The sequence below is a fragment of the Aethalodelphis obliquidens genome, unplaced genomic scaffold, assembly GCF_003676395.1.
Source record: "Aethalodelphis obliquidens isolate GAN/ISIS:26980383/991018 unplaced genomic scaffold, ASM367639v1 scaffold7, whole genome shotgun sequence".
NCBI lineage: Eukaryota > Metazoa > Chordata > Mammalia > Artiodactyla > Delphinidae > Aethalodelphis > Aethalodelphis obliquidens.
In genome coordinates, this window is record NW_020837951.1 from 53,295,661 (window position 1) to 53,323,102 (window position 27,442).

Consider the following 27,442-nt stretch of genomic DNA (forward strand, 5'->3'; position numbering starts at 1 on the left):
TTCTTTTTCTCACTTAGTGGAATGTTGATAAGAGTGGGCTTTTCCATGTTTCTATTATCATCCCAATTAATGACATGAGTTTTCTATATTAAACATCAACCCATGAAGAGTGCAGGGGCAGATAGGAAGCTGTTGAAAGAACAGAGCCTTACATTTTCTCTTTGTCAGTTGGGCAACTTCCTTCATATCTATGAGCCTAGTGTCTTTGTGTAAAAATGGGAATAAGTAATAATATACCAACTTCACAGGGATGCTGTGAGAATTACAATAAGAAAAAGTATAAATACATAGTTGTAAAAAGTATATTAAAAAGTACATACATAATGTTCAGGCAATGCTGGGCCTCTGCTTCATGCCCTCAGATACTTTCAATCTCCCTCAAAATCCTCCCATGTCTCACCTAATCTGGCCTCTCGTTCTCTGATCTCACCACTCTCCTTCTCCCATTTCATCTAGTCCCTCTGTTCTTAGTGCCATTCTGCAAGCATTCTCTGCCTCAAGGTCTTTGCAGCTCTGTTCGCCTGTCTCGACCACCCTTAGCCCAGGCACACACAAGGCTCCTCCCCTCTGCTACAGCTCTCTACTCAAAAGACAGATGTCTTATCAGTGAAGCTTTCCCGCTACTGACAAAACAGTAAACACACTTAATTCCTATTCTCTGCCTCTTTCCCTGATTTATTTTTCTTTTCAGGGCTTATCACACACAACCCACTATATATGTCCATTTACTAATTGTCTGTGTCCTCTTAAAATGTCAGCTATATGATTGCAAGGACTTTTATTTATTCAGCACTGTATATTTAGCACATAAATAAGTGCTTGGCACATACACTCTCAATATTTGTGGAATGAATGAATGAACAGGGAGTAAATCTTGCACATATCTAGTACATGCACAGTCAATGCTTCACAGTAATCATCTTAAGTCCATTTAATGAGAATGTTTTTTTCTCTGTTGACACCTGTCATTATTAAATATCCCCACTGCTTCTAAATGAATTTAAATGCACTGGATTTCACCGTAGTCTTTGAGATCACTGGCGATTATTTAATATGTAACCAAATCAGGCTTGCAGATCACTGAGTCACAATTTTGAAGAAGGAAAGGAGGGAGGGAAGAAATATTCCTCACACAGACATCTGAATATTTGCTCATTTCTTTCTTAGTGGTTCCACCTAATTATCAAGACAGGGCAACTCCCCAGTAAAGCTGGATTTTCTTTCTTACCCAAGTTACAGATAATTGGCAGCTGTTCACTCACTTCTAAATATAAAATAGCACCCTCACATTTCAAATGCCACATCCTCTTACTCCAGAACAGCAGAGCACATCTCAAAAATTCAGCGATCGTATCTGATGGGCAGTGACACCAATAGACGGTCCTCTGTCAACACCCAGGCTGACAAATGACAATCAATATCCCACTGCCACATGGGACCCTCCGAGTCACAGCCAGCTTGTTCCTCACTTGCCACTACCTTCCTGCAGCTGTAGGTTCCAGCCTGCATCACGACCTGCCCTGACAGATCCAGAATGAGGGGTCAGCTGCTTGGCTTGCTCCGTTTCCAGGGCCAGAAAAATCAGGCAGCCAACTCCCCAGGGACTTTCACTGAGTTTGAAAGCTACTATTCAATTAATCCATGGACGACCACCAATTTGCAAACATATGCATTTGCAGTCCTTTTGGTGCTGGGATTCACTTTCAGCAGAGATCAAGAGACACATGAACTCCAGAATTAGGAAGATGTCATGAGGCATCCTTGGCAAAATCCTCAAGTCAGAAACTCCTGTTATCAATTATTTTTCCTTCTTACAGAGGAATGAGACTAATAAATTATAGCCAGTGCTCTAAAGCATGGTGAGCCCAGGTCTTGGTGCTCATTCCTAAAGTACAGGTTACACACTGAACCAACTAAGAATTCATTATACGAGAATTAGTCCTATCCAAAGGGCTTCTTATTTAGAAACTTTTTTCCCTGCTTTTTTATTGGTATAAACAGATTAAGAAGTATCTTAGTACTCTAAATTACTGAGCCCAAAGTCTCTGTCTCAAGAAATGTAATGGAAAGGATTAGTATACTCTCTCTACTTGTCACCTAAGTCAACAGAATGATGACAGGGACCTTGGTGTAGGATCAGCGCCCCCAGTACTAAGTGAGCCATGTTGGTTCTGGGCCTTATGACTATCCAAGCTATTTAAGATTATATCCTTCAGGTAGAGGGACAGAAGTAGTGTGGTAGTACATGGCAATTGCTTGGCCATTGGATGCGATAGAGAATAAAATACATCCCAAGTTCTTTACACTTTGTCTATTGAAATCTCAAAATTTCCATTTCACTGCAATCTAAAGGTTCAAAGATAAGTTTCAACCAGAAAATGAAGGCAGCCTCAACTTTGAGAGTCCCTAAACATGAAGTTCCCAGGCCTGCTAAGACTTTTGGTACCAACTCTGAACAGTACCATAAGCTTGAAACATGTATATCACAAAATGTGAATTCTATCTATAGTTTTCCAGTATGGTTTCCTTGAGCATTAAGTGCTCTAAGTGAGTACACATTAAAAGAAAGGTTTTCCATTCAGTCTTCTTGCTGTGCAATTGCACCTTATTCTTTTCACTGGTTTCTTTCTTTCTTAAAACTAAATGTGTCATTACAGAAGGATGCACTGTGGTGTTGGAATAGGTAACTCTAGATTTAAATCCTTGATCAGTAATTATTAGTCATATTACCTTAAGAAAATGACCGATATTCTCTGAATCTCAGTTTCCTCATCAGTAAGATGACCAATTAAATCCTTCAAGTGGACAGTACATTAGATAATAGGTTTAACGTTTATAGTATAAAAAGTTAAAATAACATTTTGCTCTTAACTTGGTTATGCTGATCACATAGCCCAGAAAAAAATTTCCATTTATTAAAGCCTTGAATTACTGAAATCCATAAACTACCAAAAAATTATAAAACATTCACATGCTGAGATAAGCCACATCCTGATTTTCATTACCAAAGATAGGAATTTCTTGTTTTCTTAAAACTGACTCAACCATAACCCAATCAGAACTGCAGACTGTCAAACAATTATACAAGGGCTTCCCTGGTGGCACAGTGGTTGAGAGGCCGCCTGCTGATGCAGGGGATGCGGGTTCGTGCCCGGTCCGGGAAGATCCCACATGCTGCGGAGCAGCTGGGCCCGTGAGCCATGGCCGCTGAGCCTGCGCATCCGGAGCCTGTGCTCCACAACGGGAGAGGCCACAACAGTGAGAGGCCCGCGTACCGCAAAAACAAACAAGCAAACAAACAAAAACAATTATACACCAGTAAAATGAACAACCGCAAGAAATGGATAAATTCCTAGAAATGAACAATCTGCCAAAACTGAATCAGGAAGAAATAGAAAATATGAACAGACTGATGACCAGTAATGAAACTGAATCAGTAATTTAAAAACTCTCAACAAACAAAAGTCCAGGACCAAACAGCTTCACAGGTATGCTCTACAGACATTTAAAGAAGACTTAACACTTATCCTTCTCTATTAAACTCAAAAAATTAAAGAGGAATAAATGCTTCTGAACTCATTCTATGAGGCCAGTATTACCATGATACTGAAACCAGACAAAGACACCACAAACAAGAAAATTATAAGCCAATTATCACTGACTAACATAGATGCAAAATCCTTGACAAAATATTAGCAAACCAAATTCAATAATACATTAAAAGGATCACACACTACAGTCAAGTGGAATTTATCCTAGGGATTCAAGGATGGTTCAATATCTGCAATTCAATCAACATGCTACACCACATTAACAAACTGAAAAATAAAAATCATACAGTCATCTCAATAGATACAGAAAAAGCTTTTAACAAAATTCAACTTCCATTTATGATAAAAACTCTCAACAAAGTGGATACAAAGGGAAAATACCTCAATGTAATAAAGGCCATATGTGACAAACCCACAGCCAACATCATACTCAGTGGTGAAAAGCTGAAAGCATTTTTTCTAAAATCAGGAACAAGACAAGGATGCCCACTCTCTCCACTTTTATTCAACATAGTATTGGAAATCGTAGCCATCACAATCAGATAAGAAAAAGAAAAGGAATATGAACTGGAAAAGAAAAGGTAAAACTATCATTGTTCACAGAAGACATGATACTACATAGTGAAAATCCTGAAGATGCCACCAAAAAACTATTACAACTAATGAATGTATTCAGTAAAGTTGCAAGATACAAAATTAATATACAGAAATCTACTGCATGTCTATACTCTAATAACAAACTATCAGAAAGAGAAATTAAAAATGCAATCCCATATTCAATTGCATTAAATAATAAAATACCTAGGAATAAATCTAACTAAAGAGGTTAAAGACTTGTACTCTCAAAACTATAAGACACTAATGAAAGAAACTGAAGATTACACAAGCAAATGGAAAGATACACCATGCTCATGGCTTGGAAGAATTAATATTGTTAAAATGACCAAAGGCAATCCACAGATTCAGAGTAATCTCTGTCAAAATACCAGTGGCATTTTTCACAGAACTAAAGCAAATAATTTTTAAATTTGTATGGAAACATAAAAGACCCTGAATAGCCAAAGCAATCTTGAGGAAGAAGAACAAACTATACTACAGAGTTATAGTGATAAAAGCTACAGTGACACAAAAACAAACACATAGTCAATGGAATAGAGAGCCCAGAAATGAACCCACATTTATATGATCAAATATTATATGACAGGGGAGGCAAGAATTTACAATGGAGAAAGACAGCCTCTTCCATAAATGATGGTGGGAAAACTGAACAGCTAAATGTAAAAGGATAAAACTGGACTACTTTCTTACACCATATACAAAAATAAATTCAAAATGGATTAAAGGCTTAAATGTAAGATCTGAAACCATAAAAGTCCTAGAAGAAAACACAAGCAGTACTCTCTCTGACAGCTTAGCAATATATATATATTTTTGATGTGTTTCTTTAGGCAAGAGAAACAAGAGCAAGAATAAACAAATGGGACTATATCAAATTAAAAAGCTTTTGCCCAGCAAAGGAGACTATCAACAAAACAAAAGGCAGCCTACCAAATGGGAGAAGATATTTTCAAATGATATATATGATAAGGGGCTAATATCCAAACTGTACAAAGACCTCATACAACTCAACATCAAACAAACAACCTGAGTAAAAATGGACAGAGGATCTGAATAGACATTTTTCCAAAAAAGGCATACAGATGGCCAACAGACACATGACAAGATGCTCAACATCACTAATCATCAGGGAAATGTAACTCAAAACCACAATGAAATATCACCTCACACCTGTCAGGATAGCTATTGTCAAAAAGGAATAAATAACAAGTATTGGAGAGGATGTGGAGAAAAGGGAACCCATGTGCACTGTTGGTGGAATTGTAAATTGTTATAGCCATTGTGGAAAATAGTGTGGAGTTTCCTCAAAAAATTAAAGATAGGACTGCCATCTGATTCAGCAATTTCACTTCTGTGTATTTACTCCATGAAAACAAAAACACTAATTCAAAAAGGTACATGCACACCAATGTTTAGTGCAGCATTATCTACAGTAGCCAAGAAATGGAAGCAGCTAAGTGTGCATTGATGCATGAAATGGATAAAGAAGATGCAGTATATATATATACACTGGAATATTACTCAGCCATAAAAAAAGAAATCTTGCAATTGTGACAACATGGATGGATTTAGAGGGTATTAGCTAAGTGAAATAAGTCAGTTGGAGAAAGACAAATACCATAATGATCTCACTTATATGTGGAATCTAAGAAACAAAACAAATGAACAGACAAAAAATGAAAACAGACTCGCAGATACAGAGAACAAATGAATGGTTGTCAGATGGGAGGCAGGTGGGAGGTGGGGTGAAACAGGGGAAGAGGATTAAGAGATATAACCTCCAGTGATAGAGTCACAGGTGTAGAAAACAAACTTATTACCAGGTTACCAGGTGGGGGGGAGGGGGGAAGTATAAATTGGGGGATTGGGATTGACATATACACACTACTACATATAAAACTATACACACTACTACATATAAAACAGATAACTAATAAGGACCTACAGAGGGAACTCTTCTCAATACTCTGTAATGATCTATATGGGGAAAGAATCTAAAGAATAGATATATGTATATGTACAACTGACTCACTTTGCTGTACAGCAGAAACTAACAACATTTTAAATCAACTATACTCCAATACAAATTTTTTAAAAAGAAAAGGGAAAAAGAAAAATGCCACAGGGATATAATGTACAGCATAAGGAATATAGTCAACAATAATACAGTAACTTTTTTTTTTCTGGCCACGCCTCACGGCTTGCAGGATCTTAGTTCCCCGACTAGGGACTGAACCTGGGCCAAGACAGTGGAAGTGCCTGAGTCCTAACCACTGGACTGCCAAGGAACTCCCAACAATGTTGTAGTAACTTTGTATGGTGACAGATGGTTACTAGACTTATCGTGGTAATCATTTCATAATGTAAGCAAACGTCAAATCACAGTGTAGCATACCTGAAACTAACATGTCAACTATATTTCAATAAAAATAAATAAACAAATGCACATACTATAAAGTCAAATGGGAAAAAAAAAATTCCCCCATGCTCTTTTACAGTCAAGCTCCCCCTAACTCCCAGCCCCAGACAATCACTGATCAACTTTCTGCAACTATAGATTAACTATGCCTGTTCTAAAATTTTATATAAGTGGAATTATACGATATGGACTCTTACATACCTGGTTTATATCGCTCGATTTAAAACTTTTGAGATTGATCTATGTAGTTGAGTTCACCAGTCATTCATTTCTTTTTATTAATAAGTAGCCCTCCATTGTATAGACATGGCATAGTTTGTCCATCCACATGCTAATGAACAGCTATCTGAGTTGTTTCCAGATTTTGGCTATGGTAATAAAGCTGCTGTAAAAATTCCTGGACAGGTCTTTTGGCATACATAACGTTTTTCCTTCTCTTGGGTAAATATCTTGGCATGGATTTGTTGGGTCATAGGATAATGCATATTTAACTTTTTAAGAAAGTCTCATTTTCCTCTAGGTCTCACCCACAAAGAGAATGGTTGCCAGTAAGTTGTATATATGTAATAGCAATTGCTATGTCATGTTTTAGGATGAGCAGGAAGGGTACCTGCCTGCACCCCTTTGGGATGGGGGTGCAAGGGGGCTACAAATGCTAGAATGAAGGACAGCTTTTCTGTGAAGTAGAAGCACATATATTAGCAGTGAAATTCTTCCCATTTTTTTCAGTCTCTTTACAGGTGTCCTCTGGTTTTTCCCTGGAAGTAAAATGCCTGTCGCACTTTCTGCATGGGGATGAAGGAAGGAGGAGAGAGGCTGTAGAGAGCCTGCTGATAGCATCATCAGGTAGAGAGACATTTAGTTAATCCCATCTGGCTCCCCCGTCCTCACTGCTAGCCTCCATATTACTGTCTGATCGAGTCTGGAGCCCCTGGGGTTCTCTTTTATGGCAGCACCCACTCATAGATTCTGAGCTGCTCCTTCTTCTCTCTGATCACCCATCTTCTAGGAATTTGTTGAACTTGCATTTCCTGATGGTCCTTCCTTCATTCTCTTCACTCTTGCTGTGTCTGTTATTTTACTGAGGTGTCGGGAGAGAGGAGGAAAATGATTGTCTTTGGTATGTAGTCCTCACCCAGAAATCAATGGATCTGATTCAGTGCATTAATCTTGTACTAAATTTTGCGACTGAAACTTCCCTAGCCAAGCTCATCAAAGACCCTGTTGTTTAATCCAGCGCACACCTTTACGTCTTTTTCCTACTCCATCTCTCTGTAACATCTGGATAACCTTGCTCCTTTCTTAAGTGTGCTGTTGACTTCCACAGTACTACTCTCACTTGGTTTTCTCCTGCCTTTCTGGCTGCTGCTTTCAGTCTCATTTCCACACTTCCTATTCTCTGCCCATAAATGTCGGTGGTTCCTTAAGGTGTCTCTTTAGGTCTTTGTTTTTTCTCACTCTATATATTCTCCCTAATCTTGTTGCCCAATGTGCTCTTCTAAACCCCATTCTTGCCGTGTTTAAACAGTCCCTTTCCTGAGAAGCCTTCCTCGACCCTCAAGGCTGAGGTAGGTGCCCTGACTAATGTCCCCACAGCACTTAAGAGACTCGTTCAGAACTTCTCATATTGCTTGCTCCTCCAACCTTAAGATCTCTCAGAGTCAGAGGCTGTGTTTTTCATCCAGAGCAGCCCACCTGGGATATGGATGGTGATCAATAAATATTTGCTGGACTGAACTGAGACAACAGATATTTTTAAATGCTTTGTGTTTTATACATGTTATTACCAGGAATAACAGTAAAATCTGCACTTTGAAGAAAAAATTTGGCAGAGAAAGATAAACCTCAAGTTAATCAGAGAAAAACAAATTCTTAATTGTGTAACGATAAGTTAATGCTGTTGTGCAGAAATTAATGATGCAGTGAAGAAATTAATGACGCACACTTTCATGTGAAAATTATATCCTCTTCATTCCTTGGCACCTCTACAGAGCCAAAACCAATATAGATTTCACCCATCAAAAAAGTCTCATACCCATGTCCACAGCAGTATTGTTCATGGGGGCCAAAAAGTGGAAGCAACCCAAGTGTCCATTGATGGATGAATGGATAGACAGGGTGTGCTATATGCATAGAATGAAACATTTTTCAGCCTTAAAAAGGAAAGAAATTCTGACACATGTGATAACATGGATAAAACATGAGGACATTACGCAAAGTGAAATAAGTCAGTCACAAGAGTACAGGTACTATAGAATTTCGTTTCTATAAGGTACCCTAGAGTGGTCAAAGTCACAGAAACAGAAAGTAGAATGGTGGTTGCCAGGGCTGGTGGGGAGGCAGGGAATGGGGAGTTGTTATTTAATGGGTGAAGAGTTTCAGTTTTGCAAGATGAAAAGAGTTTGGAGATGGATGGTGAGAGTTGTACGACAATGTGATTGTACTTCATGCCACTGAATTGTACTCTTAAAATGCGTTAAGATGGTACATTTAAAATTATGCATATTTTACCACAATTACAAATAAAATTAAAAAGTCACACACACACAAGGAATTGCAGGCTGTCGTATCTGACCTACAAATACAGCCTTCTCTCTGTATCTGGGAGCCAGTTCTTGTGAAAGCAGGACTTCCTCATATTTATTTTATTATTAAAGATAAAACTCCCCCTCAGTACTCCAAAAATGTTTATTAAGTTGTTCTTGTTTGAATTTTAACATGGAGGTCCTACTAAGATGCTCACACAGACCTATCTATCAGAGCTTGCCTGAGAAATGCACCCTACAAGCTCCTTGGGTTCAGGCCTATCTTTCTTGGCTACTAGGGCGAGTCTAACTGCGCTAAGGTAGTCATTTGTACTCACTGAGTCTGCTTCTAAATTATTTGTTGTTCATTGCTATCTGGATATCTAGCTTTATTTCTGTCTCAAGCCTATTTGAATTATTTCTGTCTATTGGATGTCTAGTCCCCTCTAACAAATGAAAAGTACTGAGAGGTTGGTATTCATCCTCATTTGGTATTGTCTGTCTACAGTTTTGGAGATATCTTAAATGACTAAAGCACCTACTTATCTATAACTTAGGTCTACATTTTACCAAGACTAGGGGCCTATCTCTACTGAACTGTTAAGAGGGTTGCCTGTGGAACATCCTGTACTACTGATATTATTTTTCTTAGCTGTAGAAGAAATTCTATTTTTTTTCTTTCTTTTTTTTTTTTTTTTCTGTACGCAGGCGTCTCACTGCTGTGGCCTCTCCCGCCGCTGAGCACAGGCTCCGGACGCGCAGGCTCAGCGGCCATGGCTCACGGGCCCAGCCACTCCGCGGCACGCGGGATCCCCCCCGGACCAGGGCACGAACCCATGCTCCCCGCATCGGCAGGCGGACTCTCAACCACTGCGCCACTAGGGAAGCCCTGTAGCATTTTTTTTCTTTAATAAATTTGTAGTATTTCTTTTAAAAAAAATAAATGTGTAGCATTTCTTTATTTATTTTAATAAATTTGTCCATGGGTCTCTAGATGGGACTCAAATATGCCTTACTGGGTAGGCCATGAATGCCAGGCTTTCACCACTCTCCACCTGGGCTCTTTCTCAGGGTGGTGTATGCAGCAAGCAACCCTGAGGTATGAAGTAATATCTTCCTCTGGAACAAAGAGCAAGCCTGGTTACTGCTTGCTATTAAACAGAAGTTCCCCAAGCTCAGTGTTCCTCTCCTGTAATGCATCCCACTGCATGTGCAGGCACCCATCTTATCCTCCACATCTGTCTGGAGGATTTGGGGCTTAAAGAACTCAGAGAAAATATGCTCACACTTTGGCTGCTGCTCTTTTCCTGAGAGTCTAAAATCGTCTTTTACCTCTGCACCAGGAGTCTTAATGTCTTCTGTCAGCATTCATGGAATAGTGGCAACCTAACTTGTTAGTTTACAAATCAGATAAAATTCAATTAATATTGTTAAAATGACAATTCTCACCAAACTGATCAATCTCAATCACAATCAGACCAAGCACTTTTGTAGAAATTGACAACTTAATTATAAAATGTACATATAAATGCAAAGGACCAAAAATACCTAGAACAATCTTGATAAAGGAGAACAAACTTAAATGGACTTCAAGTGTTACTTTAAAGGTGATCCAGACAATGTGATACTGGCACAAAGATAATCAAGAGAACAGAACAGAGAGCTCTGAAATAGACCAAGTCTATATACAATCATTTAACTTGCAAAAGTCTTTTCAACAAACAGGGCTAGAATAAATGGATATCCATATAGTCTAAAAATAATCTTTGGCTAAATACCTTACACCAAATAAAAAATGATTAAGATTGACTGTATACCTAAAATATAAAATCTGAAGCTATAAAACTTATGAAAGGAAATATAAAATAAAAGGATAAACTGGCATTCATCAAAATTTAAAACTTCTTCTCAACATATCATTAGGGAAATAAATGAGCAAGCTATAGACTAGAAGATAACACCCATTAATTACATATGTGATACATATCTGGTATCCTGGATATATAAAGAACAATTCCATAGATAAACAACCAGTTAGTAACAAGCAAATGATTTTAATTCATAATCATGTGAAAATCTGCTTAACATCATTAGGTATCAGGAAAATGTAAATTAAAACCACAATGAGATACACCCCACCAGATACACACCCACCAGAATGAAAAAACAACTTGAAAGACTGAACGACCAAATGCTGGCAAAGATGTGGAGCAATCAGAACTCTCACACATTATTGGTGGGAGTGTAAAACGGTACGACTACTTTGGAAAAAATTCTGGCTATTTCTTATAAAACTAAGCATACACTTATTCTATGCCCCAGCAATTCTACTCCTAGATACTGATCCAACAGGAACGAGAAAATATATACGGTAAAAGAATATTCATCATAGCCAAATGGAAATGGTGATCTTCTACAGCTAAAGATATAAAGAAGGAACCACAACAAGATGGTAGGAGGGATGCAGATGTCGTACAGTCAAGACCCACGCCCCCAGGTGGGTGACCCATACACGGGGAGATAATTACATTGCAGAGGTTCTCCCCAAGGAGGGAGTGGCCTGAGCCCCACAATGGGCTTCCCAGCCTGGGGGGTCCCACACCAGGAAGATGAGCCCCTAGAACATTTGGCTTTGAAGGCCAGTGGGGCTTACTTTCGGGAGTTCCAAAAAGCTGTGGGAAACAGACTCTGCTCTCCAAGGGTGCACACAAAATCTCACACACTCTGGGTCCCAAGGCAGAAGCGGTCATTTGAAAGGAGCCTGGTTTAGACCCACCCACTGATCTTGGAGAGCCTCCCAGAGAGGCAGGAGGCAAATGGAGCTCACCCTGGGGACAGAGACACTGGTAGCAGCCATTTGGGGAGCTCACTGTACCACATGGGCACTGGTGCTGGTAAGCGCCATTTTGGAATCCTCCCTCTAGCTTATGAGTGCTGGGACGTGGCCCTGCCTACCAGCCTTTCAGCCTCAGTACTGGGATGCCTCAGGCCAAGCAACTAGCCAGGTGAACACGGCTCACCCGCCAGCAGGCCCATGGCCTTAAGACCCCCTGAGCCCACAACTGCCCCTGTCCATCAGAGAGGCCAGGACCCAGGGCTGGCTCCACATACCAGTGCGCTAGCACCAGCCCTGGGACCCCCCAGGGCCCTACAGCCAGAGACACTGGGACCCAGCTCTGTCTACCAGTGAGCCGGCATGAGCCAGCAGTAGGCCCAGGACCTGGTCTTACCCACCATTGGGTGGATACCAGTCCTGGGTTCCCCTGGGCCCCAGCCCCACCTAGCAGCAGGCAGACACCAGCCCCAGGACCACTGAAGCCCTGCAGCCTGCCATACCAGGATTTAGCCTGCCCACCAGCAGGCCAGCACTAGCCTCCAAACTCACAGGGCACTGCAGCCAGTCACCTGGTTCCCCCCAGCAACGAGCCAGCACTAGCTCTGGGGACCCCTGGGCCTCAGCCTCACCCACCAGCAGGTCGACACCAGCTTTGGGACCCCCCAGATCCTACAGCCAGCAGCCTCATGACCCAGCCCCACCCACCAGCAGCCAGAAATCTTTCAGAGTGCCTTTGAGTCTTTTCTTAAAATACTTCTAGTTATACTTTAATTTACCTCCCTATTGCTAGACATTTGTTGTCCAGAGTCTAAAAATGCTCAGCAAGTGATTCAAAGACAAAAACAGGATGAAATCATTGACGCTCAAACTGAAAATCACATTTCGGCAAACTTCACCTCCAAGGAGAATCAACAACAGTGGTGAAGATCTGGACAATCCTTGGTGTCCTTTCCTGCAGCTTTGGATGAAGGAGAACCAAAGCAGGGTTGGGGGGCGGGGTATGAGAACACAAAAGTTCTCACGGTCTAGGGAAGGCTGACTGTTCTCTAGCCACCACATCAAGTTAAGCACCAGAACCAGTTCTAAATCATTCTATCAATGGATGGCAACTCGCATCAGGAAACACGGTGCCGAAAGTCAACCAACCAGGAGATCTGCCTTTGGAAAAGCCAGGGGCTTGGAAAAGACACAAAACTTACCAGCATGAGACTCAAACTTCAGCAAAGCACTGTGGTAGCCCAGGAAAATCAAGATGGACTCCTTCCCCACACAGCAACATTCAGTGTCTCTGTTGAGTGAGCATCTGAAGACACAGACACCATCAGCTATAAAAGGTGGGAAAGAAAAGGATTAGGAAAATCCATTTTGAGGACTATAAAAAGGTCCAGCCATTCCTGCATTTCCGTTTTCAAGGCTCCCCATTTCTATCTCCTTAATATAATGCCTCCTGGGACATAAGTGAACATGAGGATGAATGTAACCACGGTGAAAAAAATAATTCTTCGCATATGGCTGAACAAAGGGCTCAAAACTGACTCTTGTCTCTTGCCTTTGTGTCTATCGTTCCATTCCCTATAACCCTTTATTCCCCAAATCATTTTGTATCTCTTGACACCATCCTAGGAGAGATCAGGTCATGGTTTTCTGGGTGATTCTTGAGCACCTACTATGTGCCCAAGATATCACAACAAATCTTCACTCTATGTACCATCACTGCCAGTGTTCCTACGTGAATACTAGGAAAAGAGTTTAGGTTCGATATGCTAATAAGTGGCAGAACTGGAATTCAAACCCAGGTATTCGACTCCGACGCACGTTCTTCCTACCACAATGTGCAAGCAGGATAAAGAGGGAGATTCATTCTGCAAGCAGAACCCGTGGTAAGTGGCTGTGGTCTCATTAGATTCACCTATAGATAATTGGGAACTAACTCTCAATTCCTCTCTTTACAGGTTAGACAGGGCCTTCACCTTGGGCAGCTGTAGTATGGTAGAAAGAGCAATGAAACTTGCAGTTTTGCTTTCATCTTTGATGTTTACTAACATTGGAACTTCAATCACCCGATCATTTTGAGCCACATTTCTTCATTATGTAAAATAAAAATACTGATGCTTATTTTACAGGCTTTTTGTGAAGACTGAATAATAAAGGTGAAATAATTTCTAAAATCCTATTAAAACAATAAAGGACTATTACTATTCCTCTCATTATAAAGTAGATCTTAGTTTCTATTCTTAATGTTCTCCTTTCTCCCTTATAAAATTAAATAGAATAGTTGTGTTAACTTAAAAACATAATTATATATATATAAAATTCTACTGTTACACATGAGCATATGCACATTCAAAACAGACACACAGAGTTAAAATGACCAAATATTTTCAAATATTTTCATCCATTACTTCACTCACAAGTGAGTATCTCCTGATGGAAGCATTCACAAAGATTTTTCACAAAACATCTTGGCTGGTTAAATACTGAAGATGTTTTGAAAACATTTTCCTGGCATAAAACATGATTACAGGTTTAGATATTACAGCCCAGTCAGTGCCTCAAAGGCATAAGTGTCTCCTTGCAGGGAGGTAGCCATGAATGTAGATACAGAAGAGAAGTTTGGGGTCTTTTAAACAATATGTTCTTTTTGAAATCAAAAGAAATATTTTCTTCAAGAAGGCAGGATTCCTAGCATTTACCAATTATTTCCTTTATGGTTTAGAAGTAGAATAAGAGAGAAGGAAGAAGGAATGAGGATTCTAGGCTTGTACATACATGACTATTACAGTCCGTAAGCTCTTTGTGGGCAGGGGCAATTTTACTTTATTTTTGGAATCAGTATCTTTTTTCCTCTGAATCAAAACATAGCCCAGTACCTGGTATTTAATATTTGCTGAATCAGTGAAAGCATTTCTCCATGTATTGACTGCACACCCCCACAGAACAGGTAAACGGCTTTATATTTTACCTGGTTCAATTCTCCATAACCAGATAGGCTCATAAAGTTTTGTTTTATTATTGTTTTGTTGAATAGCTCCTTTTCCTACTTTTATAAATTGTAAAATGCCTGTCCATGTATCCTCCTTTCTTCATCCTCTTCTTACCCTCTGTTTAAATATGGGTGGAGAATGTCTTTTTAAGTATACAACAAAATCCAGAAAGTACTGGTAATTACTCAAAAATTTAAAACCTACATATGGCAAAATTTTTCAAATACTTTAAGCCAATTTAAAAAGCAATGATAAACTAGGAAAAATATTTTCAACACACTTAACAAAGACTTAATATCCTCAATATACAATCAGCTGTAAAAAATAAGAAGCAATCAACCTACTGAAAATTTAGTAAGGAGGATTAATAGACAACTGGCACCTAGAAAAATGCTGATAACAAAAAAAAATGTGAAAAAATAATGAATCTCAGAAATAATCAAAGAAATAGATGATAAAACAATGAGATCAAGCTTTTTATGTCTTACTGTTAAGTTTTTAAAAATATAAAATGACAGTATCAAATGCTGGAGAGGGTGTGAGAACACAGTGAATGGTAGTTATTCACAATGTAAATTTCTATGCTCCTGGAATACAGTCTGCCCATATGCTTCAAAATTTAAAGCCTATGTACTCTTTGTTAGATATTCCACGCATAATCAAATTTTTTCTACGATGTACTTTATCAAGTGTGAATGAACGTATATTCAAGGACGTGCATCTTAGAGCTGTTTATTTAGTTATCAGATGTAAAGAGGCCCAGAGCCCATCACTTACATGGCTGCTTCAATCCGGCAGCTCCAAGTTAAGGCTGCCGAACAGCATGTGCAATACTACTGTGGCAATTTAACGCTGTGTTTGCCTTTGGAGAGAGCTGTTTTGAAAGATATACATCAAAATGCCATCAGTGGGTTCCTCTGAACGGAGAGATGTGGGAACATTTTTATTTTTCCCCTCGTAAAGTTCCCCTCATAAACTACTGACCCTGCGCTCTAGAGCCCGCAAGCCACAACTACTGAGCCCACGTACCGCAACTACTGAAGCCACGCACGTAGAGTCCACGCTCCTCAACAGGAGAAGCCACCACAATGAGAAGCCCACGGACCACAACGAAAAGTGGCCCCTGCTCACTGCAATTAGAGAAAGCCCGTACGCAGCAACAAAGACCCAACCCAAAAATAAATAAAAATTAAAAGTAAAAATTAAAAAAATCATTCATGGAAATGAATGTTTTATCGTGTGTTTTATTTGCTAATCTTATATCTTCTTGTGTTGATTTCCTTTCTTGTCCTTTTACCATGTTAGTACAGAAAACAAACATTCTAAATGATTTCTGTCGACGAATATGGTCAAGATTAAATTGCAGCTATTCTAGGGGAGAGTGTATTAACTGAGAATTGTGTCCTTTTAGAGAATTTATATTAGAAAAATGAAGACATACGATAAAAAATTGTTTGAGGGATACATATAAATCCAAGACCAGGAGATACCATTACATTGGTGAAAAGTAAGGATGCTGTGGAGATCATTTCCACTGTACACTTAAGTAAGGTACAAGGCATCTATATTTCTATCAAGTTGTTATTACTTGTAACAATAACAACATTTGCAGAGCACTCTGACTCCCTTTACGAACATCTCATTTCATCTTTTCAGTGATATGGAAGGCTGGCTGCTTCTGTCTATTCACTATCATTCTGCTTTTGAACTTTGCTTTCATTGACGACCCTCTTTGCTACTTTTTCGAAGGGCAAGGCCTGATCTCTTGGTAGCAGCAGAGTAACAAGCAGAGTAAGTTCATGTGCACAAAATTTATCGAACTTTAGAAAAGCCCAGAGCCTTGCTGTTTCCTACTTGAGGAAAAGCCACTTGTTCTACCAGAGGACTCTCGAAGAAAATCCATGATAGTGAATCCAGATGCCTTACTCTATCCTCCACCTCAGCCCATCTGACAAAACTTCCAAAGGCACACAAAGAAATCCAGGATCCAACCATTTTACGAGTGCATACAAGTAAACATGGAAAGTGCATACAAGTAAACATGGAACGTGGCACCAGGTAAAGTCAAGAGAATTGTCCTTGTCTCTCTTAACCAGTATTTCTCTACTTTTCCACATATATACCTCCCTCTCCTTTCAGCCTATGCAAATGCAAAATCCAATCTCCACAGGAAAGCTACAACACTAGTAGATTAAGAATATTAGATATCAGACATGATCTAGAACAGATATTCTAAAATATATTTTTATACATAAATTCCTGGACCAAAGAGTACTCATGACCTAATAATATGTCATTATGCCAGTTCTTTGCTAAGTAAGCCTTTTAATGTTTTGCTATCAAGAACTAGGAAGTTAGTCTATCTAAGGAATGTTTCCTAGACACATAACTAAAAAAAGGACTGTACAGGCAGCACCTATAAAGATGGAATAAAGTATACAGACAAGTAAGCAATTATTTTCAACAAATTTAACTACGGAAGATGAGTGTAAAGAAAAAAGGGCAGAATTATGGAACTCTAAGAAATCTAATATTAAAATTAGACATCAACATTGAATAACACAGTTTCTTAGGGGATGTGACACAGTAGTAATAAATGATATATTCATAGCTTTTTCCTCTCTTCTACCTGGTAAGGAGAATTTTGTATCTGAAAGATTAGATTCTAGTTTTTTGCTTGCTGGAGTAATGATTGTGAAGAAAAACTGAAAATGGATCGATTGATTCAGGTTGAAAGAGACTAAAAGTTAACAGCGGAAAAGAAATGAAGAGAATGGGAAGATTAGGAGAAGGAAGAAAGGGATCCGGAGGTGGTTCTAGAGTTGAGGACTGTGGTAGCTGTCATACGTGACAGACAGAGACAGAGAGAGAAAAGGGGCTTTTAAGACATCAGTCTCAGAATAACAATAATGAATACTATCACTACCAACTATGATTACTGAAAGAGATGTCTAATTGTTTTATTGTTGTTTTGGTTTGGCACTGGTTTGGTTTTGTAAATGTGCACCCCTTCCTCTACATTTTGTTTATTATATTTATGCTAAGTCTGCACTGTCAACTCATACACCCATTACCCAGTAGGAGTGTTCCCTTTCAGCCTTCATTTAATAACTACTTAATACTCCACACTAGTCCTGTGTGGATGCCTCTCTACTCTTTTTGGTTGTCCAAAGTCATTCTCTAGTGGAACCTTAGGAAGGGCTCGCTGAAACAAATTCTTTAGTAGATTCCTTAGGAAGGGCCATGGGAATGACATTCTCTGAATTCTTACATGCAAATCACTGTCTATGTCTTTTATATTTTTGAGGGTCAGTTTTTCTGGATATAAAATCACATTTTCTTTCTCTGAAGATCTTTAATGTTACTCCATTTTCTTCCATCATATAGCATTACTGTCAAAAGTCTAATGATAAACTGATTTTCTTTCTCATAACAGATAATATGCTAATGTTGTCTAGATTCCCAAGGATTTTTTTTCTCTTTCTTTATAAGGTCAGTAATTTTTACTAGAAAGTGCTTTATGCTGGGCATTCTAGGCCAATATAATATTTTCAGGTATGAAGTTTATTCTTTCGGTACATGTTTTCAATTATTTCATCAATATTTTCTCAATTGTAATTTTAGTATTTGTTTCTTTGTTCTGATATCTTCTTCAGAGACTCTTATGTATATGTTGCATCTTCTTTGCTTATGTTTACAATTTTCTTTTGAATTCTGCTTATGTGTTTTTATATTCCCTCTTACATTTAAAAAAATTTCCATTTTTCTCCTTTATTTGATGTAGTTTTTGTTGCTTCTATTGAGTCTTCATTTCTAAAATCATTATTTTATTTTTGGAAAGACTGGTCCAAGATGGCAGAGTAGAAGGATGTGTGCTCACTCCCTCTTGCAAGAGCAACGAAATCACAACTAACTCCTAAACAATCATCGACAGGAGGACAGTGGAACTCACCAAATAAGATACCCCACATCCAAAGACAAAGGAGAAGCTGCAATGAGACAGTAGGAGGGGCACAATCACAATAAAATCGAATCCCATAACAGCTGGGTGGGTGACTCACAAACTGGAGAACAATTATACCACAGAAGTCCACTCACTGGAGTGAAGGCTCTGAGTCCCACATCAGGCTTCCCAACCTGGGGGTCCAGCAACAGGAGGAGGAATTCCCAGAGAATCAGAATTTGAAGGCAAGAGGAATTTGACTGCAGGACTTCGACAGGACTGGGGGAAACAGAGACTCCACTCTTGGAGGGCACAAACAAAGTAGTGTGCGCATCGGGACCCAGGGGAAGGAGCAGTGACCCCAGGGGCGACTGAACCAGACCTACCTGCTAGTGCTGAAGGGTCTCCTGCAGAGGCAGGGGATGGCTGTGGCTCACCACGGGGACAGGGACACTGGCAGTAGAGGTTCTGGGAGGTGCTCCTTGGTATGAGCCCTCCCAGAGTACATGATTAGCCCCACCAAAGAGCCTGTAGCCTCCTGTGCTGGGTCACCTCAGGCCAAACAACCAACAAGGAGGGAACTCAGCCCCACCCATCAGCAGACAAGCAGATTAAAGTTTTACTGAGCTCTGCCCACCAGAGCAACACCCAGCTCTACCCACCACCAGTCCCTCCCATCAGAAAGCTTGCACAGCCTCTTAGATAGCCTCATCCACCAGAGAGCAGACAGCAGAAGCAAGAAGAACTACAATTCTGCAGCCTGGGAAATGAAAACCACATTCACAGAAAGACAAAATGAAAAGGCAGATGGCTATGTACCAGATGAAGGAACAAGATAAAACCCCAGAAAAACAACTAAATGAAGTGGAGATAGGCAACCTTCCAGAAAAAGAATTCACAATAATGATAGTGAAGATGATCCAGGACCTCGGAAAAAGAATGGCGGCAAAGATGGAGAAGACGCAAGAAATGTTTACCAAAGACCTAGAGGAACTAAAGAACAAAGACCAAGAAGAATTAAAGAACAAATAAACAGAGATGAACAATACAATAACTGAAATGAAAAATACACTAGAAGGAATCAATAGTAGAATAACTGAGGCAGAAGAACGGATAAGTGACCTGGAAGACAGAACGATGGAATTCACTGCCGTGGAACAGAATAAAGTAAAAAGAATGAAAAGAAATGATGACAGCCTAAGAGACCTCTGGGACAACATTAAATGCAACAACATTCACATTATAGGGATCCCAGAAGGAGAAGAGAGAGAGAAAGGACCCGAGAAAATATTTGAAGAGATTATAGTCAGAAACTTCCCTAACATGGGAAAGGAAATAGCCACCCAAGTCCAGGAAGCACAGAGAGCCCTGGGCAGGATGAACCCAAGGAGAAACACGCTGAGACACATAGTAATAAAATTGACAAAAATGAAAGACAAAGAAAAATTATTAAAAGCAGCAAAGGAAAAATGACAAATAACATACAAGGGAACTCCCATAAGGTTAACAGCTGACTCCTCAGCAGAAACTCTACAAGCCAGAAAGGAAGTGGCACGATATATTTAAAGTGATTAAAGGGAAGAAACTACAACCAAGATTACTCTACCCAGCAAGGATCTCATTCAGATTGCACGGAGAAATCAAAAGCTTTACAAGCAAAAGCTTGCAAGACAAGCAAAAGCTAAGAGAATTCAGCACCACCAAACCATCTTTACAACAAATGCTAAAGGAACTTCTCTAGGCAGGAAACACAAAAGAAGGAAAAGACCTACAAAAATAAACCCAAAACAATTAACAAAATGGTAATAGGAACATACATATCGATAATTATCTTAACTGTAAATGGATTAAATGCCCCATCCAAAAGACATAGACTGGCTGAACGGATACAAAAACAAGACCCGTACATACGCTGTCTACAAGAGACCCACTTCAGACCTAGGGACACATACAGACTGAAAGTGAGGGGATGGAAAAAGATATTCCACGCAAATGGAAATCAAAAGAAAGCTGGAGTAGCAATACTCATATCAGACAAAATAAACTAAAATAAAGAATGTTACAAGAGACAAGGAAGGACACTACATAATGATCAAGGGATCAATCCAAGAAGATATAACAATTATAAATATATATGCAACCAACTTAGGAGCACCTCAATACATAAGGCAAATGCTAACAGCTATAAAAGAGGAAATCGATGGTAACCTTCCAAGACTGAACCAGGAAGAAATAGAAAATATGAATAGAACAATCACAAGTAATGAAATTGAAACTGTGATTAAAAATCTTCCAACAAACAAAAGCTCAGGACAGATGACTTCACAGATGAATTCTATCAAACGTTTAGAGACGAGCTAACATCCATCCTTCTCAAACTCTTCCAAAAAAACTGCAGAGGAAGGAACACTCCCAAACTCATTCTAAGAGGCCACCATCACCCTGATACCAAAACCAGACAAAGATACTATATAAAAAAAGAATATTACTGACCAATATCACTGATGAATTTACATGCAAAAATCCCCAACAAAATACTAGCAAACAGAATCCAACAACACATTAAAAGGATCATACACCATGATCAAGTGGGATTTATCCCAAGGATGCAAGGGTTCTTCAATATACATAGATCAATCAATGTGATACACCATATTTACAAACTGAAGAAGAAAAACCATATGATCATCTCAATAGATGCAGAAAAAGCTTTTGACAAATTTCAACACCCATTTATGATAAAAACTCTCCAGAAAGTGGGCATAGAGGGAATCTACCTCAACATAATAAAGGCCATATATGACAAACCCACAGCAAACATCATTCTCAATGGTAAAAAACTGAAAGCATTTCCTCTAAGGTCAGGAAAAAGACAAGGATGTCCACTCTCGCCACTCTTATTCAACATAGTTTTGGAAGTCTTAGCCATGGCATGACTAGTAGCATGTCACTGTTTGCAGATGACATGGTACTATACATAGATAATTCTAAAGATGCCACCAGAAAACTACTAGAGCTACTCAATGAATTTGGTAAAGTTGCAGGATACAAGATTAATGAACAGAAATCTCTTGCATTCCTATACACTAACAACAAAAGATCAGAAAGAGAAATTAAGGAAACAATCCCATTCTCCACTGCCACAAAAAGAATAAAATACCTAGGAATAAACCTACTTAAGGAGGTAAAAGACCTGTACTCAGAAAATTCTAAGACACTGATGAAAGAAATCAAAGATGACACAGATGGAGCGATATACCATGTTCTTGGATTAGAAGACTCAATACTTTGAAAATAACTATACTACCCAAAGCAATCTACAGATTCAATGTAATCCCTATCAAATTACCAATGGCATTTTTTATAGAACTAGAACAAAAAATCTTAAAATTTGTATGGAGAGACAAAAGACTCCAAACAGCCAAAGCAATCTTGAAGGAAAATACTGGAGCTGGAGAAATCAGACTCCCTGACTTCAGACTATACTACAAAGCTACAGTAATCAAAACAACATGGCACTGGCACAACAACAGACATATAGATCAATGGAACACGATAGAAAGCCCAGAGATAAAACCCACACACCTATGGTCAACTAATCTATGACAAAGGAGGCAAGTATATACAATGGAGAAAAGACAGTCTCTTCAGTAAGTGGTGCTCGGAAAACTGGACAGCTACATGTAGAAGAATGAAATTAGAACACTTCCTAACACCATACACAAAAATAAACTCAAAATGGATTAAAGACCTAAATGTAAGACTGGACACTATAAAACTCTTAGAGAAAAACATAGGAAGAACACTCTTTGACATAAATCACAGCAAGATCTTTTTTGACCCACCTCTTAAGAGTAATGGAAATAAAAACAAAAATAAATAAATGGGACCTAATGAAACTTAAAGGCTTTTGCACTGCAAAGGAAAACTATAAACAAGATGAAATGACAACCCTCAGAATGGGAGAAAATATTGGCAAATGAATCAATGGACAAAGGATTAATCTCCAAAATATATAAACAGCTCATGCAGCTCAATATTAAAAAAACAACCCAATCAATAAAGGGTCAGAAGACCTAAACAGACATTTCTCCAAGGAAGACATACAGATGGCCAAGAGGCACATGAAAAGCTGCTCAACATCACTAATTATTAGAGAAATGCAAATCAAAACTACAATGAGGTATCACCTCACACCAGTTAGAATGGGCATCATCAAAAATCTACAAACAACAAATGCTGGAGAGGGCGTGGAGAAAAGGGAACACTCTTGCACTGTTGGTGGGAATGCAAATTGATACAGCCACTATGGAGAACAGTATGAAGGTTCCTTAGAAACTAAAAATAAAACTACCATGTGACCCATCAATCCTACTACTGGGCACATACCCAGAGAAAACCATAATTCAAAAAGACACATGCCCCACAGTGTTCACTGCAGCACTATTTACAATAGCCAGGTCATGGAAGCAACCTAAATGCTCATTGACAGATGAATGGATAAAGAAGATGTGGTACATATACACAATGGAATATTACTCGGCCATAAAAAGGAACGAAATTGAGTCATCTGTAGAGATGTGGATGGATCCAGATGGTCATACAGAGTGAAGTAAGTCAGAAAGACAAAAACAAATATCGTATGTTAACACATATATGTAGAATCTAGGAAAATGGTACAGATGAACTGGTCTGTAAGGCAGAAATAGAGACACAGATGTAGAGAATAAACGTATGGACACCAAGGGGGAAAGTGGGGGGGTGGGGGGTGGGATGAATTGGGAGATTGGGATTGACATATATCCACTAGTAAAGTAGCTAATAAGAACCTGCTGTATAAAAAAATAAATTATTTTATTTTTAATCATTTTATTTCTAATTATTTCTTAAATTCTTTCATTTCACTTCTGAGTTTTTCTAATTCTGATTTATGTTTATTATTTCATGTCCTATATAATTTTCTTAATGTCTCTTGTCTTGCAAATTAATCTTACAGATATTTTTGGAACATATCTTTATACTATGCTTTCCTTGTTGGTAGGGATGTTATTATGTCCTTGACCACCTTTTTTCTTCGAGTCATTCTGTATGGGATTTGACCTCAATACTCTTCTGTTGCTCATTTTAATGTAAATATCATTTTCCTGAACTTTGGAAGGATGGTAATTACACATATAGTTTTATAGGAAGCTACTAAATTCTTTTCCACAGTGACTGTGATATTAAACATTCATATGAGCAATGGGCCAATAATCCAGTCTCTCTACATACTCAACAATGTATGGTGTTGTGCTGTCACTATTTTTTCCTTTAGACATTCTTAAAGTTGTGTAGGGATACTCACTGTGGGTTTAATTTGCACTTCCCTAATGGCTAATGATGCTGACCATCTTTTCATATGCTTATTTACCATCTGAATATCCTCTTCAGTGAATGTCTGTTTATATCATTTACCCATTTTCAAAACGGATTGGTTTTGTTTTGTTTTGTTTACTATTGAGTTTTGAGAGTTCTTCACATACTGTGGATACAGTCCTTTATCAGATAGGTGATGTGCAAATATTTTCTCCCATTTTGTAGTTTGTCTTTTAATCCTCTTAATAGGCTTTTTCACAGAGCAAATTTCTAGTTTTGATAAAGTCCGATTTATCAATTTGTCCTTTTATTGATCATCTTTTGGTGTCATACCTAAGAACTCTCTGCCTGAGCCCCTTGACCTTGCTAGTTCTATGGTTCCACTACATCTTAACTGGACAACTGTGACAGTCTCTCCACTCTCATCTGCTCTGGCAACTGAAAATGAGTTCGCACTACTCCAAGCTGCCAGATTACTATTAATGAAGCACAAGTGCAGTCACTACACTGCTCTGCTCAAACCTTCAAAGATTTCCCCACTGAATATTAAAGAACAGACTCTCCTGCCTGGAGCTGTAAATCCACAGGTATCTTTCCTGTTTCTGCCCAACAGATCCACAACCCCCTAATAACATACCATACTCCAGCCAGACTAATTACCAGCTGCTGTACAAGAAGCGCTTATGATTATGGTGAAGTAGAAATGTGAATTGGAAGAGCGGAACTTCTAAAGTGATATAGAAAATCAATCCTGCCACCGAAAACACTGCCTAATTTACCAATGTCCATTTTAAACACCACCACCGCCATGGCACCTTTCCTGATTGTTCCCAACTGGCATATGTTATCTCCCTCACTTTACTAACCCAACAGCACTTTGAACCTCTGTGATAGCACTTAGCTTATTCTGCCATTTTCAGCCCAGTCTTAACCATTTTGCAATGTGTCAGACCTTCCATGGGCGGGACTGTGTCCTCTTTATCTTTGATTCCCCTGGAGGACCTGGTACGTAGCAGGGACCATCAACTGTTAACTTGACTGGAACCACCATCAGGATCACTCCAGTTCAGACACGTCTGGCCCATCTGCCATATCCACTGCTGAAAACAAAGTGCAAGGACAAACTCGACTCATCTTTCTAGACTCTGAATCAGCTTAAACGTATTTTGTAACCATTCTCTCTTTTTTCCCACATCCTTCTCTCCATACATAACCACAGCAGAAAGAACAAATAAACACTGAAACCAACTTCATAATGAAATTTCAAACACCTCTGCGTCCAATATTTTCAAATCAGAAGGAAGTAACATTTCATACTGCCTTTAATGAAAGAGTATGCCACTTCTCTAACAGCTTCTCTAGGAACCTACTGCTCCCTCAAATGTATTTGCAATGCTTGTCTGAGTAATCCTGCAGCTCCCCCTGCAATTTCTCAAGGTGTGAAAGTGACTAGGTGCCAGAGGGCCATGGTTACTAGGAATTCTAGGAAAAGGGGTACTGGATCTTGTTCTTCTTTTAATCTCAATTTTTTCCTATCAAATACATGTCTACTGTTTCCAAAACAGCACTCAGCACATAGAATATGACTGATACATGCTTACTGAATTAAACAACTGAATCAGTACAGTTACAGAAGCCTTGGTCACTTCCTAAACCACACAAAAGCAATGAAAATGAAATCTCAGAGCATTACAGATATCAAAGTGTCAATCAAATACTTGGTATTTTCAGTTGACAATTTTTTTCCAACTCTGGCAAATGGTTTGAAGCTTTTGGCTTATGAAATGATTTTCCAGTTATGATATAAGATCAAGAAAAAAATTCACTTCCTCATTTTTCCATTAAGAATGTAAAATTCTTAATTCTTCCTACTTTCCCTGAAGAAGCTGGTCATCTCAGATTTAAATTTAATTTCATTGTGAATGTCTCTTTAGAGTCTAAACTAAATATTGTGGCATCTACTTTCTTTCTGGGAAGAGTTTTCTCAGATCACCAACTTCCTCCTTGTGGTTTCTAGAGACTATAAACTATTCTCTTGAAGTTAACTCAATCGGGGATAATTGCTCTGGCGTGGATTCACTAGCTATAACAAGAAAAAAGCAAGAGCTTCCAATGAAAGAGTATAAAATAACAATTCTGCTGTCAAGAGCTGCTGTAGAGATTCATTTTCGGTTTTGCCCTGCAGCAGATGTGGTGGAACCAGATGTCTGCAAGCCTTGGTTTGGGGATTCAATCAAACATGCACATGCAGCTAACATTTATGAGCATCTGCTATAACCCCGTCACTGTTGATTGACACTAGGGAAGATGCAAAGATAAATAAACTGTAGCCACAGGCTTGAGAGAGCTCACAGCGCAAGGAGAAGAGGTCTGTTCAAATGTTACGGCACTGCAGAGAAACAAACAACGTATTTTGCCTGGGAGATCCCTCATAGGAGACATTACACTTGACTTGAGCCTTGGAAGAAAAGAGCTTTACAAGCAGAAAGGAAAGAAGGGAGAAAGGTCATTCCAAGCAGAGGGGACAGCATATGTATTGATACATAGGCTAGTGAATGAGTATGTCATGAATGAGGACGGCAGATATGCAAGTTCCGCTTCATTTGCAGGTGGAATAATGAATGTTAATACATCAGTCTGCATAGGGCAATTGGAAAAGGGATTTTTAAAAACTTTTGATTTGCTGCAATTAATGTTGCCATTTTGACTAACACCAGTTGCTCAAAGTAACAGAAAGAGAATCGGGTGACCCACCAACTAGCCACCTTGGTTGAGCACTTTCACATCTTTCACCTCATTTGTTCCTCACTGCTGTGTCATGAGATGGGGTTCCTTATGCCCATTCTATAAACAAGAACATGAGGCTCAGAGTTATTGGGGGATTTGCTTAAGCTGACCTCAGTCTGGACTGCTTCAAATCTATTCTCATTGCTCTTCCTTATGTAGCTCCCTTGACAAGTGAAAAGAAAGGGGAGCAGGACAGAGAAAGGCATTTCAGATTTTATACCAAGCTCTTCTTATCAAATTATTGACTCAAAAGACACTAGAGGTCATCTTACCCCACTTGCTCATTTAATAAATGAGGACTTGAAGCCCAGGTTGTAAAGTGATTTGTCCAAGACCATATAGTTAGTTAATAGCAAATCTGCGGCTAGAACTTTAACATCTTCCATTAGCCTCCTTGCAATTGGAAATCTGCAAAGTTGGAATT

The 27,442-nt window shown here is 39.0% G+C and overlaps 1 protein-coding gene across 7 annotated transcripts in view; it reads right to left on the bottom strand.

Moving 5' to 3' along the window:
* Positions 1–27,442, bottom strand: part of LOC113620093 (histone-arginine methyltransferase CARM1-like) — a 271,720-nt gene that overhangs the window by 157,267 nt on the left and 87,011 nt on the right. For 6 of the 7 annotated variants that reach the window (XM_027105781.1, XM_027105777.1, XM_027105778.1 and 3 more), the window contains exon 2: positions 13,149–13,274. The exons of the other annotated variant lie outside the window; for it this stretch is intronic. In XM_027105781.1, the coding sequence (XP_026961582.1) occupies positions 13,149–13,274 (126 nt within the window). The remainder of the gene's footprint in view (positions 1–13,148; positions 13,275–27,442) is intronic. 7 annotated transcript variants of the gene reach the window in all.